General features: G+C 34.8%; 1 protein-coding gene across 2 annotated transcripts in view; it reads left to right on the top strand.

Annotated features, from left to right (window-relative positions):
• Positions 1-18,211, top strand: part of TLK1 (tousled like kinase 1) — a 137,796-nt gene that overhangs the window by 30,691 nt on the left and 88,894 nt on the right. Inside the window, exons 2-3 of one of the 2 annotated variants that reach the window (XM_034654726.1) lie at positions 4,410-4,458; positions 11,221-11,339. In XM_034654726.1, the coding sequence (XP_034510617.1) occupies positions 11,226-11,339 (114 nt within the window). In that variant the 5' untranslated portion in view covers positions 4,410-4,458; positions 11,221-11,225. The remainder of the gene's footprint in view (positions 1-4,409; positions 4,459-11,220; positions 11,340-18,211) is intronic. The other variant, XM_002923909.4, reaches the window with a different exon arrangement.

Raw genomic sequence — 18,211 nt, 5'->3', positions numbered from 1 at the left:
GTTTATGACCAATGGTAAAAAGGGAAGATGTGAAATTGTTTATTTCTTGTCACTGTAAAGATAACATTTCCTTTTCTTCATAAGGCAAATAACTTGGCATTGGGAAAGTCAGAAAATTACTATAATTGAAAGAAATTTTGGTATAAGACTTTTTAAATATACAGATTTGCTGGAAGACTATGAGGGTCAACCTTATAAGGTATAAACTTAATAAGGCTTTGCATTTATCACTCCATTTTGGCAGCTTTGAGATAATACACAAATTAAACGTATATGAGAATGATGTGACCCACAGTTTCTTTGAGTTCTGTATTCTGTATTGAATTTCTGTAAAAGGGCAGTCATAATCACTTGTTAAGATACTAGGGGACTGGTTATACTCTAGACCATTCTGGTCATCGAGTAAATAGTTTGAACCATATGAACCTATTTTATGTATTTATAATGTTTGAATATAACTTCATGTGGTTCAACCTGTTTAAAAATCACATTTTCTCATCCTTTGTTAAAATTGATTTACTTATGTGTTTATCTGAAGTTACAAGTTGGTTGGGCTCTTGGGTGGCTCAGTTGGTTAAGCATCTGACTCTTGATTTAGGCTCAGGTCATGATCTCAGGGTTGTTGAGATCAAAGCCCTATATTGGGCTCTGCACTGGGCATGGAGCCTGCTTAAGATTCTCTCTCTCTCTCTTTTCCTGCTCTTTGATACTGGATCTCCCCGCCCCCTCCCCAAATATATTTATGTATGTATATATATGGGTGTGTGTGTGTGTGTGTGTGTGTGTATGCGTATAAAATAAAGTTACAGGTTGGCATTTCTATTAAGATTGAAAGTAATACAAAATTTTTAAATTTTAGTAATATTTTCTATCTTGGGTTATTTGGTCTTTGGAACTGTATCTTTTTAAAGGAACATTATGATCTTAATGGGTTTATGCATTCATTTATGTATCTGGCACCTAAACTTTTGGCATTCTCTGGAGTTGTACCGTAATTTAGAGTTAGGAGTGATGGTTAAAGATTGTTTTTATTTTCATTGAGCAGCATAATTTATGTTGGACATGTCTGTGTGGGCATTTAGAGCAGGTAGGGTTCCTAAGCAGAGTGGTTTATTTTGTTGGAAATCTTTTGGGTTTATTAATTTAAAAATTTTATTTTTTCTTCTTTGAAGTTTTAAGCTAGTGAAATTGAAAGTGAGAAAACTGGAATGCACTACTGTTTGTTAATATCCTTTTTTTTTTTTTTCCCTTCTCATATCACTTACTTGGCATGCAATTTTGGGGAAGTTGCTTATTTTTCTAGGACTCAGTAAGTAAAAATTATGGAGGCTGTATATTCCAGGAACCAGCTAAGGGCTTGCCAGTATCATCTCATTGAATTTGATAAGAATCCTGTGGAATAGGCTCTGTTACTACCAAGATTTTATGGATGAGGACAGAACTGGGATTTGAACTTGGTCTGGCAGCAGAGCCCATGCTCTTAACCCTGAAGCTATTTTGCTACAATAAGTGTCCACAGAAATCCATTTTAAGAGTCTTTTTGAAGATATGATAGAGGTGATGTTGGTGAAATAATACCTATGTTGAAATCACTGTATAAACATCTAGACTGTTTTATCCTTTTTTATTATAATACATGGTTTCAGGTAGTGTTTTGAAAGGTAGATAGTGTTCAATTGGACTCTCATGTAGAGTACATGCAACTTTCTTGTCAGAGATTTACTTCCCTGCTGCGGATGGACTGTATGAGGTAACTGTTCTGGAGCCCTTCTTCCACCCTGTCCTATTTGAATAGGGTAGAACAAAAAGGAATACTGGGGGGGCAGTAAATCATCACTGTTTTTTTGAAAGTACATCAAAGTAGTTACCTCAGAGGAGTGGGAATTTGGGGAGATGGGAGTATTGGGACTTTCATTTTTATATTTCTATATTATTTATTTCAACCAGCATTTATTAATTAGTAATGGGGGAAAAGCATGGAACTAAAAAAGATTCTTAAGTAATTAGTACTTAGGTTAGGGATAGGATACAGGTTGACTTTGTAGTAATAAGAAAGTGATAACTAGTCCAGGTTTTATCAAATTCCTCTTTTGGACCTTTCTTAAAAAACATTGCTTTTTACATGTACAAGCACAAACGTGTTCATTTTCTCTCTCTCTCTCTCACACACACACACACACACACACACACACTTACACTCTTCTTCTGGATTGCTCTTTTGGGATAAGGGGTGCTTAATGAGTGGATATCGGTTCTAACGATAGGTAATATATCTTAATCTCTCAGTATCTCAATTTCTTTATCTTTAAGATGAGAACTATATGTTAAAATAAATAGCCTACTATAAAAATACATATATATGTCTGTGTGTATACACACATATGTATATGCATATGTATGTGTGTATATGTGTATATGAGAAATTGATTCTAAAAATAGGAAATTATTATAAGCTTAAAGAAGGTAGAGTAATAGGAGTTAGTTGCATTACTTTGGCATTCACAGAAAAAAAATTAGGTATTGAAGTATATGCCATTTTACCTACCAGGAAATTCTAACCAAGGGGGAAAGCTAGAAGGGAGCTTATATTATGTACCTGATAAATGCCAGTCTTTATTGAGCAGTTGTATTGTTGCATACATATATGCTCACATTTATTGAATACTAAGTGACAGGTTTAGTTTAAAACTCTTCATATACACTTATTTTATTCTAACAACTGTAAGGTACATACTTTTATTAACCATTTTATATATAAAGAAGCTGAAACATAGGGAAGTTGGCCATGCTTACGCAACTTGTCTGTGTATTTATTTTTGATGAAAGAAAAATTAGCTGTCAGACATTTTTTATTTATAAGAATAAAATTGAAATTAAATTATTACTAATTCTCTAAGGTCATGACAGGGTAGAGAAGCAAAAACCAGAACTCTCTGCTTTACTTTGATGCAAGCTATATTTCTTTATATGAATAATTTGGTCTCAGTTTGGCTGAATTCTTTGCTGTGTAAGGGTTACAACAGAAGTGTTTGAAATGACTAAGTATCTTAAAGATAAGGTGAGGTATTAATCTGACTGGGAGTGATCCTAGATCAGACTTGTCTTCTCTTTACCACAGGCTTATATAACTGAATGTATATACTAGATTCAGGAATCTCGCTTTCTATGCTTACTCTTTTCAGTCATTCTAGATGAAATATTTGGGATGTGTGTCTGTGAGAGAGTGTAGTTATATGTGTAGGTAGATGGATAGATGTATATAGCTCAAATAGTTCAGTGAAACAGAATAAAGTACAGAAACAGATCCGTATTTATGTGTGAATATGATAGATGGCTAGAGAAGTATTTCACATCAGTTGGAAAGGTTGCATTTGTGAGAAATTGTATGACATTTTCTTTTGGAAAAAATTATAGCTATATACAATTAAATTCTAAATGGATTAAATTTCCAAATGCTACTATTTAAAATCATGAGGAAAAAAATGTGGGAGATGTTTTTATTAGATTCTTGCGGGAAAAAGGTTTTGAAAGAAATTGGGCCAGTTTTGTGATAGCTCATTTAACATTTTCATTTAAGTACCAAAAAATTAGGATATTTGGTTTTAAATTGGCAATCAAGCTGTAGAATAAATGTTGGAATGTAATGTAGTCAACAAAAATAATAGCTATGTTTACTGAATTCATGATATAAAAATATTGTATATGAAAATTGATATATTCTATTAACCATGTTAAAATGGATGTTTAAAGACAAGAGTCAGAAGTAATTCTGGAGTTTTGAACAGTGTAGACTTTTTTTTTTTTTTAAGATTTTATTTATTTATTTGACAGAGATAGAGACAGCCAGCGAGAGAGGGAACACAAGCAGGGGGAGTGGAAGAGGAAGAAGCAGGCTCATAGCAGAGGAGCCTGATGTGGGACTCGATCCCAGAACGCCGGGATCACGCCCTGAGCTGAAGGCAGACGCTTAACCGCTGTGCCACCCAGGCGCCCCTGAACAGTGTAGACTTCTTAAATTCTTTCTGTTTCCTATATTTTGAAATGTATTAAAAAACTAATGAAAAGGAGTGATTTAAATGGACTGTTTTATCATGTTGAAATAATTTCTAACTTTATCATATTTCTGTATTTAATCAGAGTTCTTCACCTTATCAAGCATAACGTGAAAAGTATTAAAGAAGAAAGACCTTAACTATTCTGTATAAATCCACTTATCAGATGAAATATAAAAAGTAACAGTTAAAATCTGGAATGAGCTAAAATATTTTCAGACTTCAGGAAGTTTTAAATTTAAAATTATAAGGCAATGGCTTAGTAGCAGTTGAATCTATTAGAAAGGTCTAAGTGAGCAAACTCATTTACTTTTTGGTAACTGGTTTTAACCTTTCTGGTGTTAACATACTTTCTAGATATCGTGATTTTGTTTTGACTGTCTGCCAAGGAAGATGAAGTCTTAAGGTAATTAAAAAATGATACAATGAAAGATAGATTCCTTGTCATAAAAAGGTGATACAACTATAAAGTAATGCTGACTAACCAGAACTAATACTATGTCTAAATACATGCATCTTTTTTAGACTGGTCACTTTGGGAGGCTAGTTTTATAATAACTAACATCTATTGAGTGAGTGAAAGAGTGTGTGTGTGTGTGAGAGAGAGAGAGAGAGGGAGAGGGAGAGGGCGAGAGAAAATGTTTATTAGAATGGGCCATGACATACTTCTCTAATTGGTAAAACTGTGGTATTTTTTTGTTTCCCTAAATTTTTCTTTATAGAATAGTCTGTGATCTCTAATTTGGGTAGTGACATCTCATTATATTTTTTACGTGAAATTTTGGCTTTATAATACATTTTATGGAGCAGTTTAATAAGAATAGTAGCATAATTAGGAGACAGGTGGTTGTATTTAGAGATAGGTATTCTTTAAGTATGATAGGGTCTTTATAGTGGCTTTTATAATCTTTTTCAAAAGTATATTATTGTATAATAGAGAATTTAATGGATTATCGTGAAATTACATATTCTTCAGAAAATCTCACCTTTTGTAATTAAGGACCAAATTTCTGATAAGTGTCAGAAATGACAGTTTGATTCCATAAAAAATTAAAATCTTAAATGTGTTTGCTACAGCAGGAGTCAGCAAAGTACCTATTTTTGCATGGTTAAAAAAATTGAAAGAATAATACTTTATGATATGTGAAATTCAAATTTTAGTGCCCATAAATAAAGTTTTATTGGAACACAGCTGTTTCTGCATTACAATGGCAGAGCAGAGTAGTTGTGAAGGAGACCTATGTGAAATTCTTATCACTTCATACAGCTTTTGGTGCACTACAAATTTCAGTGTTGCTGTTACAACTTGACAGTGTTTTGAGTGCCATGGGTATTGCCAGCCTGCAATATTTATTTTATTTTTTTATACCAGTGCATATCTATCATGTCAAAACAAGAAAAGAAAAGAAAAATGGACTCTGAGTGCCATGCTTTTAAGGCACATTGGAGTGTGAATTATTTTGCTGAATTAGAGAGCAAAACATTTTTTTATTATGCAGTGACACTGTAGCTGTTAGAGAATACATGTTGACATTATTAGATTAAGCATACAGCACACTATTCTGAATTCTGTTTTCTTAAAGTAACAGTTTAAAATGGAATATCTTATCACAGCGTAATTTCTTCATAAAAATAAAAATTGAAAGTGAGGCTGCCACCAAAATAAGTTTCCAAGTGACTCATTTGTTAGCCAAGCAAGGAAAGCCATTTACTCATGGTGAGTTAATTAAATTGTGTTTGATTGCAGCAAAAAAATATGTCCAGAAAAAATAAACTCGTTTTAGACTATAAATTTTTTGGCAAGAACAGTTGATTTGAGAGTTGAGGACATTTGAAGCAACATCAACAGTCAATTAAAAAGCAAGGCAAATAATTTATAGTGATTTTCCTTGGCTCTTGCTGAGTTGACAGAGATTGTTGATGCCATTCAGTTGTTGTTTATTCAAGGTATCAATGCCAAATTTGAAGTGGCAGAACAGTTAGACTCTATGAATAGTCTGTGGAGAACAACTACACAAAAGAATATTTTCAAAGTTGAGAAAACACTAAATGCAATCTGAAGTGGAATCTGCTAAGATGTGTTAAAACTGATGGTGGTAAAAATATGTGTGGAACGGAAAAAGGCTTAGTTGGGTAACTTTACAGATCTTGTAAAAATGTGAGGTGTTCAAAGCTATGGTTATTTGTTGTGTTATTCATCAGTAGGTACTTTGCAGAAAATATTTGAATTTATCATGTATTATTGAATCAGTATTGTCAGTGGTGCACTTCATTTGCTCTCATGGATTTAATTAGCACCAGCTGCATGTTTTGTTGGACGTAGAAGCTGAATATCTTGACTGGCTTAGTAGTAAAAAAAATTTTTTTTTAAACATTTTATCTATTTATTTAACAGAGAGACAACCAGTGAGAGAGGGAACACAGGCAGGGGGAGTGGGAGAGGAAAAAGCAGGCTCCCAGTGGAGAAGCCTGATGTGCCGCTCGGTCCCATAACACCGGGATCACGCCCTGAGCCGAAGGCAGACGCTTAACACTGAGCCACCCAGGCGCCCCTGTAGTAAAATTTTTTTACAATTTTTTGAGCTTAGGACAGAGATTGAAATTTTTTGAATGAAGCGGGATGGCCTTCAACTACTGATTAGCTTTGGAAATCAGCTTTTTCTGATGATTGGGAAATATTTTTAAATTAATTTAACCTAAAATTATGAGGCAAAATAGTGCTTACATGTGAAATTTAGCTGCAGTTAAATCATTTCAGTGACAACTGATGTTTGAATCACAAATAACATCAAGCTGCTTTATGCATTTCTCCTACTATCAATGTGAGATCTTAATTCCCATATGAATTTGCATGAATATATTTTCCATCATCAAACTATAGTTCCAGCAACATTTTTCAGACATTGATGCAAATGCAGATAAAGTTTCCATATCTCAAAAATCCATTTAATTGTGCACTTGAGGAACTTCTACCTAACTTCTAATTGGAAGTGATTAATCTGTAGTGTAGTGACATACTGAAAAGCAAATATCAAAAGAATCTAAGAGACTTCTATAGCTGCCTTCGAAGTAATGAATATAGTCAATTAAAATCATGTACTTGTGGGTTAATTCCAGTATTTAGCAGTACCTTTCTGTCAGAAAAGACATTTCAAAGATAGATACATAATAGGTGATCAACATTATCAGTTGAATATTTGCAATAGATTTTGATGATAGGAAACTCAAATGCTACCCCCAATTCCATTTTTTCATTAGCAGACTTCTATTTTATAATATTATAAAATACTATACTTAGTTATTATATCTTGAATTTTGTCAATAAAAAGTGTGTAGGAAGTTTTTCTCTTTCATTATGTAAGTATCTACGTGCTTTTGCCCCTGGCCTGCAAGGACTGAAATATAATTGGGCCCTTTTCAGGAAAAGTTTGAGGACCCAGATTCTATAGCAGTGCTTTCTCAGACATGAATGCACGTAATAATTACCTAAAGGTCTTACTAAAATGCAGATTCTGATTTGCTAGGTCTAGGCATGGTACCCAAGAATTTACATTTCTTATAAGCAGGTGAGGTGATAACGGATGCTGCTGGTCAATGGACTGCATTTTGGGAAGCAAGGCAGTAGTATTCAAGGTTACATTTTTATTTAGACAAGTATGCTAGGGCCGCCTGGGTGGCTCAGTCAATTAAGCATCTGTCTTCAGCTCAGGTCATGATCCCAGGGTCCCCCCACTTGTGCTTGCGCACTCTCTCTCAAATAAATAAAATCTTAAAAAAAAAATAGACAAGTAAGCTAATATTTGTTAAGCGTCTGTTATTTGCCAGAAATTATACCCGGGGTTCTTGCATACATTGCTATTAAAATGAAGTAAAAATTTGTTAGAAGGTGTTAAGGACTGTAAGTGATGTTGGGGCCCACTATAGGAGTTTTGGTTAGAAACCAGTTGTTTGTTTGTTTTTTCTTGAGTGTATAGCTTCCTCTAGGACCTCATGGGGGGAGGACTGAGGTCCTAGAGGAAGCTTTATAGCTAAGAAAAGCAATGGGAAACAAAATACCACATCATTAGTTGGTCCAGGTCAGAGTAGGGACTTGGGTCCTCATCTTCTCTGCTCAATTTCAGTGGGCCATCAACCAGTTACCAAGCCAAAGAGTAGAAATAGTATATAGCACGTGAAGATTTTGTGAATATTTTCTCTCTGCCTTGTTTTTAATTTTTTTACATTTTTTTTTTTTAAAGATTTTATTTTACTATGTGACAGAGAGACAGCCAGTGAGAGAGGGAACACAGCAGGGGAGAGGGAGAGGAAGAAGCAGGCTCCTAGCCGAGGAGCCTGATGTGGGACTCGATCCCGGAACGCCGGGATCACGCCCTGAGCTGAAGGCAGTCGCTTTAACGACTGCGCCACCCAGGCGCCCCTGTTTTTAATTTTTAAAACCATGTCTTTTGAATTAGCAAAGTTAAAATTTTGATGAAGTCCAATTTATTTATTTTTAAAAATTTATTTGTAAGAATTGTGGTAAAGTGTACATAATACAGCATTTACCGTATTAACTGTTTTTAGGTGTACAGTTAAGTGCCATTAGGTATATTCACATTATTGTACTATCATCACCACCATCCATCTCCAGAACTTTTGTATCTTCCCCATTAAAACTCTATACCCATTAAACATTAACTCCTCTTTCCTTACCACCCCCCCCCGCCCGTCTCTGGCAACCATCATCTACTTTCTGTCTCTGAATTTAACTGTTAGGAATCTCATATAAGTGGAATTGTACAATATTTGTCCTTTTGCGTTTGGCTTATTTCACTTAGCATAATGTCTTCAAAGTTCATCTATATTGTGACCTGTGTCAAAATTTCCTTCGTTTTTAATGGTGAATAATATTCATTTTATGCATATACCACATTTTGTTAATCCATTTATTCATCGATGGGTACTTAGGTTGCTTCTACCTTTTGACTGTTGTGAATTATGCTGGTATGAACATGGTGTATAAAGATATATTCTAGTCCTTGCTTTCACTTCCGTTGGGCATATACTCAGAAGTGGACTTTCTGGATCATATGGTAATTCTGTGTTTAATTTTTTAAGGAACTGCCATACAGTTTTCCACAGTGGTCGCACCAGTTTACATTTGAACAAGGGTCCAAATTTCTCCACATCCTTACTAACACACACTTATTTTCTGTTTTATGATAGTAGCCATCCTAATGGAGGTGAAGTGGTATCTCATTGTGAGTTTTGATTTGCATTTCCTTAATGATTGATATTGAACCTCTTTTCATATACTTGTTGGCCAGTTGTATATCTTTTGTGAAATGTCTATTCATGTCCTCTGCCCATTTTTTTAAAAAGATTTATTTTATTTTATTTTTTTAATTTATTTATTTTAGACAGCAGGGAGAGGGGCAGAGGGAGAGGGAGAAAGAGACTCTCAGGCAGACTCTGTGCTGAGTGCAGAGCCAAACATGGGGTGCAGAGAACCCCAATGTGGGGTTCAATCCTATGACCCTGAGGTCATGACCTGAGCTGAAATCAAGAGTCATATGGACGCTCAACTGACTGAAGGACCCAGGTGCCACCCCCTGCCCTGTTTTTTTTTTTTTTTTAAAGATTTTATTTATTTATTTATTTGACCAAAGTGAGAGAGCACAAGCAGGGGGAAGCAGCAGTGGGAGAGGGAGAAGTAGGCTCCCCGCTGAGCAGGGAGCCCGATGCAGGACTCAATCCCAGGACCCTGAGATCATGACCTGAGCCAATGGCAGATGCCTAACTGACTGAGCTACCCAGGCCCCTCCCCCCGCCCATGTTTTAAATTGGATTGTTTGGGGGTTTTTGTTGGGTTGTATGATTTCTTTATGAATTCTGCAAGGGATCTTGCATTTTTTCCCAGTTTGGTATCTAAGAAATCATTGCCAAATCCTCCAAGATCATGATGCTTTCCCCTATGTTTTCTTCTAAAAGTTCTATAGTTTTAGGTCTATACATGCAAATGCAAGATCTCTTGGATGTCAAGAAGGAATGGGATCAAAAGCAAAAATTGAAGGCTTCAGCTTTCTAAAGGTAGTAACTTTGAGATGGAAGAAAGAGGAGTGGGCAGAAAATATGTATTCAGGTACAGACATATGCAAGTAAATATGGAAGGATAGCCATTATCCATCCAGTCCTCTGTTCAGATAAAGATGAAAGGTAATGAAAGCAATTTTAAAAGATAAAATCTATAGGAATAACTGTTAACCTTTAGGATAGAGGAATGTTAGAGGATGTGGAAGGGGTCTAGTTAGTTTAGTTTGAAAGGATCCACATGTGATTTGGGATTGCTCCTTATTGCTTTTGAGAACCACTCATTTATGTCAGTTCTAAGGTTTTATCAGTAGAGAATTGTCAGACAGGAATAAAAGAAATTCAAAATTGAACTTTAGAGTTTGTGGTGCTTTCGTCTGCATAGTAGCAATTACAAATAAGGATGCTGCTTTTTTCCCCTTTAATTCTCCAGTGATTGTTTAATAATAGCTGTTACCTCAGTGATCTGTTTGAGATACATATATATATATTTTTTTCATCCACCTGAATGAAATGGAAAACAATCAAATGTACCAAAATCTTTGGGATGTGACAGTCATAAAACAGCCTTTCCCAGTTTAAAATATAGTCAGATAAGGTATAAATAAACAGAATAATTAATTACTAGTGTCACTTAGTGTCAGAATTCTGCATAAGCTAAGATTATACTATGACAGTGGTGTTTTTCAAACTATGGACCTGTGGTCCATTAATGGCACATGAAATCAGTTTAAATGGCTCACAACCAGTGTCTTTCTTTTCTAATGGACAAAGTAGACTAGAAAATATTGGCAGGCACAGAATGCAGTAAGAAGTATTTGTGGAATTTTTTAATACATGTGTGTATGTGTCTGTGTACTGAATTGGGTGGAAAATATATTTCTTACTGTGGATTGCAGTCAGAAGTGTTGGAAATTCACTGTCGGTTGTTTTGATAAATTAGTGAAGGACATGATAAAAATTTTTAAAGTCCTCTAATGTGTTTATAGAATGCATTCATTAAGTTTACATTGACATCTCAATTAACCACATCTATATATTTTGTGTTTCTGTATATATGAAGATATATATTTGTGTTTTATTTTCCTTTTCTTAATAGGTGCAATGGATGAGCTTCACAGTCTGGATCCAAGAAGGCAAGAATTATTGGAAGCTAGATTTACAGGAGTTGCAAGTGGGAGCACTGGGAGCACTGGCAGTTGCAGTGTTGGAGCAAAAGTGAGTAAAATTATAATCTTTATTTGACATTCTTTCCTTGTATTAAATCATCCAGAATATATTTTGTAAAAGAATCCTACATATGTGCTTAATAGCAAATTATTACTTACTGTAATTTTTATAATGTATAGGGGAAAATTCAGTATTTATAAACCTGATTTTTGATGTAACAACAGACTTCAGGGGCATTATGTTATAATACAGCATAATAGGTTTCAGGAGTAAAAATTAATTTAGTAGATTGAGCTGCTCTTCTCCCATTGTATAATTTTTACTTTTCCTGTCCTTTGTCTCTTGCTTGCTTGCCTCTGTCCCCTGTGTATGTTCCTATTTGTACAACTGCTGCATAAAACTTTAGTTTATCTATTAGGCCTTCCAGCGATAGACCTGATGCTGTCTTTAACTCCCCATTACCTCACACTGTAGTGGATTTCATGTACTTTTTCTCTTAGGACCTCTGTGAGCATTTATTTAGGTTACATTTGCAGGAGCAGAATTGCTGGGTTATAGGGTATATGTAGAGTTAAATTGAATGAATAGTATAAGAACAGTTGTACAGGACTAACCCATACTTTTAACAAAATGCGTGATCATTTATGTATCCCCACATCCCAGAAACACTTGGCGTCATCCGGATTTCTCATTTTTAATAGTCTAGCAGCTATAAAATATTATCTCTCTCTCTCTCTCTTTTTTTTTTTTTACTTGTACCACCAGTTGTTTTGAGCGTTTCTTCACGTGCTTGTAGCTTTTTGGGAGTCTCTTATAAATTCTTCCAATGCTTTTCTGTTTTTCTATCAGGATTACTTTCTTTTCAAGCTGATTTTCCCGTGTTCCTTATATATTCTACATACCAATTTCATGTTGGTTGTATACAGTGCAAATGACTTCTCCCATTTTGTCATGTCTATCACCTTTGTTCATGGTATCTGTTATTGTATAGGATTATAGTAGAGGACTCTTTAATTTTGTTGTAATCAAACTCACCAATTTTTTTTACCTTATAGTCTATAACTCTGAAGTTTTGAATAGCTCTTGGTACACTGAGGAAAACAGTTCTCACTATGAACCATCTGGGTCAAATAGATCCTTTTCCTTTTTTCTTTTAAAGATTTATTTATTTATTCGAGAGGGAGAGGGAGAGAGAGCAAGAGCAAGCAGCGGGAGGGGCAGAGAGAGAAACCCAAGCCGATTCCGTGCTGAGCATGGAGCTTGATCTCACCACCCTGAGATCATGATCTGAGCCAAAACCAAGAGCTGGATGTTTAACCAACTGCGCTACCCAGGCGCCCCATCCCTTTGCTATTTTTTTTTTTTTAAGATTTTATTTATTTATTCGACAGAGATAGAGACAGCCAGTGAGAGAGGGAACACAAGCAGGGGAGTGGGAGAGGAAGAAGCAGGCTCATAGCAGAGGAGCCCAATGCAGGGCTCGATCCCACAACGCCGGGATCACGCCTTGAGCTGAAGGCAGACGCTTAACCGCTGTGCCACCCAGGCGCCCCTCCCTTTGCTATTTTTATATTTTAAGTTATTTTACTAATTTATAGCAGTAGGAATAAAGGTATAACGAAAAACAACTTTATTAGACATTTTAATAAGAATTTAAACATAAAATCCTCTTTGTATCAAGTAAATCTTATGCACAAGCATCATAAAAGATAAAGGATATTGTCATGCATCCTTTGAGCATGAAGTGGTCAAAGTTCATGTAGAAGAATATTATATGATGAAGTCCTTTACTTGAATGACTAACTGATGAAGATACCATGTTTCCTTTTTTCCTTAGAAATATGTTCTCCAATTCATTGATTCTTGTATTTGAGAAAATTCATCTAGGATAATACCATTTGATGACTCTGAGATTTCATTTATATAGTCAGTTACCATCAGTTTTAGAGTCTAGAGAGTCTAGAGGTGTTGTTATCTCTTTGTATTCATTTTCTGATTTGTCTAATAATTACAGAATGTCTTCCTCTGTCGTTTTCTTCTTTTGACCATCTTGGGTGGAAAATGAAAATTTCTTAATTCTCCACTGGACTCAATGCAATCTAAAAAGAGTCTGCAAGGATGTCTCTAGTATGATTTTTTTAAGTTCTTATCTCTTTTTTTTTTAAGATTTATTTATTCATTTGAGAGAGAATGCACGCATGAGTGAGGGGAGGAGCAGAAGGAGAGAAACCCAAGTAGACGTCTTGCTGAGCCTAGAGCCCAACATGGGGCTCCATCTCATGACCCTGAGATCCTGACCTGATCCAAAGTCAAGAGTCCATATTTAACTGACTGAGTCAACCAAGCACCAGTCTCTAGTCTTTTATACGTTCTTGAAACATGATGTAGTACTTTGGGCAAGACAAGGAGATAACTTGAGACATGATCACTTTTTTTACTATTGCATCACTCTTTTAGGTCATTAGATCTGCATTGTTTTTCTATTCCTACCATAAAAAACTACAGCAGAGTTGCTTAAAACAAGACATTCATTTTCTTATCGTTCTGAGGGTCAGAAATGTGACATTGGTCTCATTGGGTTAAAATCAAGGTGTGTGCAGAACTTGATTTCTTTCTTGGAGGCTCCAGTGGGAAGGGGGAAGGGGACCTTTTCCTTGCCTTTTCTGGCTTTTGGAGGCTGCCCAGTTTCTTGGCTGGTAGTCTCTTTCCTCCGTCTTCAAAGAGAGCAACGATGTAGCTCTTTTACTGTTCTTTGGAAGTCACATCTCCCTCTGACCACAATCTAGAAATTTTAAGTACTTGTGATTAGATTGGTGCATGCCCCAATCTGGATAATTTGGTATAATTCCCCCAATTCAAAGTCCTTACCCCCTTACATGTGCAAAGTCCTGTAACATTCACAGGTTCTGGGGATTAGGATGTGAGTGTCATTGGGGGACAGTATTTTGCCCATCATATCATCATTCTTCTACTTTTTTTTTAATAGCTTTTGTTTGTTTTAGCATAGTTGGGAATAATTGATGAACGATGATCATTAATGATGAAGTAATTCCTAGGATGATGATAATAACAAAATATAGGAAAAATAAGATCAATAAGATCCCATAATGTAATTTAAATTTGTGAAAGGGTCTATTGGATGTCTGGTGATTAATTACAAGATAGAATGCATTTTATTCTGTTAAAAATAACTTTATTTTTATTCTTTGAATGATCTCTGAGAAAGAATAGAAGTCCTCAAATACCAATCTTCTTTTAGAGAGAGAGAGTGTGAACTGGGGAGGGGGGTGAGGGAGAATTTTAGGCAGGCTCCAACGCAGCACAAGCCTGACATAGGGCTTGATCTCACGACCCTGAGATTATGACCTGAGCTGAAATCAAGAGTCAGACCCTTAAGCAACTGAGCCACCAGGTGCCACTCTCCCCCCTCCCCCCCCACCTAGTGACAAATATCAATCTTTACAAATAGGTAGAACTGCTTGAAAAAGAAGCTCAGACATTAAAATTGGGTTCAGTGGACCCTAAGGTATTCTAAGAATTAAATACTTCTTCTTCACCCCTGGGCCACAAAAATATTCTGCAGATTGTTCTGTTTATTTTATAGTTTTACTGTCATATTTGCACGTTAGGCCCCACCTTTTTTATATAGTATTGATAGGGGTCCAGTTTTATTTTTCTCCATCTGGTGAACCAGTTTTCACCACAGTGCTGCTCTTTTAAAAACATTTTTTTAAAGATTTATTTATTTATTTTAGACAGGTGGGGGGGAGAGGGAGAGAGAGATAATCTCAAGCAGACTCTGTACTGCGTTTGGAGCCCCATGCAGGGCTTGATCTCACAACTCTGAGATCATGGCCCGAGCTGAAATCAAGAGTGGAACACTTTAACTGAGCCACTCAGGCGCCCCGCTCCATAGTGCTTCTTAAATCATCCATGTTTTTCCACTGATTGGTGATGCTACCTTTATCATATATTAATTTGCCACATATATATGTGGATCTCTCTGAAATTTCTCTTATGTTCCACTGGTCTGTATGCTTGTACCAGTATCACATTTTAAAAAATACTGTTGCAGTTTTGGTATATCTTTTTTATATGGTAGAGGAAGTCTCTTCTTTAATCTTCTTTTTAAAATTTGCTTTAGTTTTTTTATGGTTCTTTATTCCCTTGTATAAAATTTGAGCATTGCTTCATTTGCTTGTTTGCATTTGGAGATTCTTCTATAATAGCGTACTTGTATCTTTTTCCTTAGAAAATTATCAAATAGAATTCTTATTTTGAATGCATTTATAGATTGAGGAGTAGTGAAATCTTTATAAGATTAAGTTGTCCTGCCCAAATACATGAAACAATGTCTCCATTTATTCATTTCTCCCTATAGATCTTAAGAATTTTTGGCTCATTTTTATGAATTATTTTTGCTAATTATTATCTGGACACTAGAAAGTTTTTGTGGCTAAAATATTTTTTTAATTTTCTAGTTAGTTATTACAGACCTAGGAGGTGTTTGATTTTTATAGTTTGGTCTTATATGTAACTTGTGTGTCTTGCTGTTGACCTTTTTTTTTTTTTTTTTTTTTTTTTTTTTTTTACGNTTTTTTTGGTTGTAACAGTTTGTTGATTCTCTGGGCTTCTCTAACCAATAATTATCTTCCAGAAGTGACAGTTTTATTTCTTACACCTCATATATATATTTTTTCTTTATATTGGTTATGATCTTCAGAAATGGGAATATTCTATATTGTTTTGAGTGATATTTAATGCCACATAAACAACCGTCACATCTAAAAGGAAGGAAAAGCTTAATTTGTAATTTTCAGAATATTGGAAACAACTGTTCCTCATCTAAGAGAAATGTATTAAAAAGAAGTGTGGTATATATATATTTATACAATGAAATACTATTTAGCAATAAAAAGTGAGAGACTTGATATCATGCAACAACATGGATGCATCTCAGGTAAATAGATTATTCTAAGTTAGAAGAAGTCAGACTCCAAAAAACTACACACTGCAATACTTATTCCACTTTTTTTTTTCTTTTTTTTTAATGTAAGCTCTATACCCAGTGTGGGGCTCAAACTCACAACTCTGAGATCAAGAGTTGCTTGTTTCATTGACTGAGCCAGCCAGGCACCCCACCTTTATTTCCTTTTTAAGACAAGAGTTATTAATGGGGTTATTTTGAGCTATTCTTTTGTTATGGATTTCTAATATATTGCATTACATTTTGAAAATATAGTTTGTATGACATTAATCCCTGGAATGTGCCCTGTTTTATAAACATTTCCTATCTAATAGCTCTTAATTTTATTTGTTCAGATCTTAAATATTTCCTTGTATTGTCAGCTTGACCTTTTTCTGAGTGTTGTATTAAAATCTTTAGCTGTATAGGGAATGTATATATATATACATATATATATATATTTCATATATCATCAGTGGTATTGTAACAACAGCGTTATATGGTGTCACATGGCAACTACTCTTGTCCTGACCATAGCATATAATGTATAGAGTTGTCCGATCACTATGTTTTACACCTGAAACTGAAGTAACATTGTGTGTCAGCTGTGTTTCAACTAAAAGAAATCATTAGCTGTGATTATTGATTTATGTCTTTCAGCTTTTAGTTATCAATATTTGCTTGATACATTTTGAGGCCATATTTTTACATGCATACATCATCTTCTTCTGTTCTTTTTATAACTGTGTAATTATTTTTTCCTTAAATACTTGTTTCAAATCCTAAGATTAGTATCTCTGGCTTTCTTTTCATTCATATTTATCTTAAATATATGGGTATATGTTTTTCTATTATTTTTACTCATTTTGTTTTAATTGTATTTCTTATAGACCACATGTTTTTTTGATAGAGTATTAGTGTTTTTACCTCTTAAAAGGTGGGTCTAGTTTATTACATTTATTGTAATTATTGTTGTTTTCAAGGTCTCAAAGTTTTACTCTGCAGATGAGTTATTTATTACAAAAGAGAAAATGGGTATTTAAAATGGAGAGATTTGTTTGTCACCACCACAATAAGCAAGCTCAAATTTTGTATTGGCAGTAACACAAACAGTCTGACATTAGGCTCATCCTGAGGTGATGGCAACACTAGGAACACAGATCACCTATAGTTTTCATGGTGGAAATGTTGGTTGTTTTTTTTTGTCCCCATGGTGGAAGTGTTTGATTTGAATTTAGTCATGAGAAAATACTCCTGCAACATCCTGCTGGACAACTGGCCTGGACTCTTTCTTCAAAGTGTTCAGTTCCATGAAGAACAAAGGGAGGCAGAGGGACTGTTCTAGATTGGTTGAGACAAAAGAGACATAGCCAGATTGAATCTGTGAATCCTTATTTGCTCGTGGATTGGGAGAAAAATGGTTGTAAAGGATGTTTTTGGGATATTTTAGGAAATTTGAGTATGGACTATATGTTGGATGATAAATTTATTTTGGTTTACTGTTCTGTTTGGGTAAGCTTGTATTTTTAAAATATTAATTTAAGTTTAAAAATGTAGGTGAAGCTATAGAATGTAAGGTAGTGTTGAGCAATGACTGTTATAATGGTCTTATTTAAATTGTTGGTGATAATGTGCCTGTGAAATGCAGTATTATTGTGTAAGCAGATTTTAATAATGGTGAACCAGGAGTTTGTAATGTGGAACTTAAAGCATAAGGATTAAATTTCTGATAGTGACAGTGTTCTGGGAGAGGAGGAATGGGCGAAAGGTAAGAAAATCATCTAGAAGTGAAGAGTAAAAAATTGATTACCTATAGTGAAGTATGTTATGTTTGCTTAAAAGTAAAGTAATAAGCACACGCAACAGAGATACTATAAATAGAACTTCTGAATTACTGTGACAGGGTGTAGAAGGAAGAATAAAAAGAAACTTAATCCAGTAAAAGTGAGGTAGA

The sequence above is a fragment of the Ailuropoda melanoleuca genome, chromosome 2, assembly GCF_002007445.2.
Source record: "Ailuropoda melanoleuca isolate Jingjing chromosome 2, ASM200744v2, whole genome shotgun sequence".
NCBI classification, from domain to species: domain Eukaryota; kingdom Metazoa; phylum Chordata; class Mammalia; order Carnivora; family Ursidae; genus Ailuropoda; species Ailuropoda melanoleuca.
The sequence above is the reverse complement of the archived record's forward strand: the minus strand, read 5'-3'. Positions and strand labels throughout refer to the sequence as shown.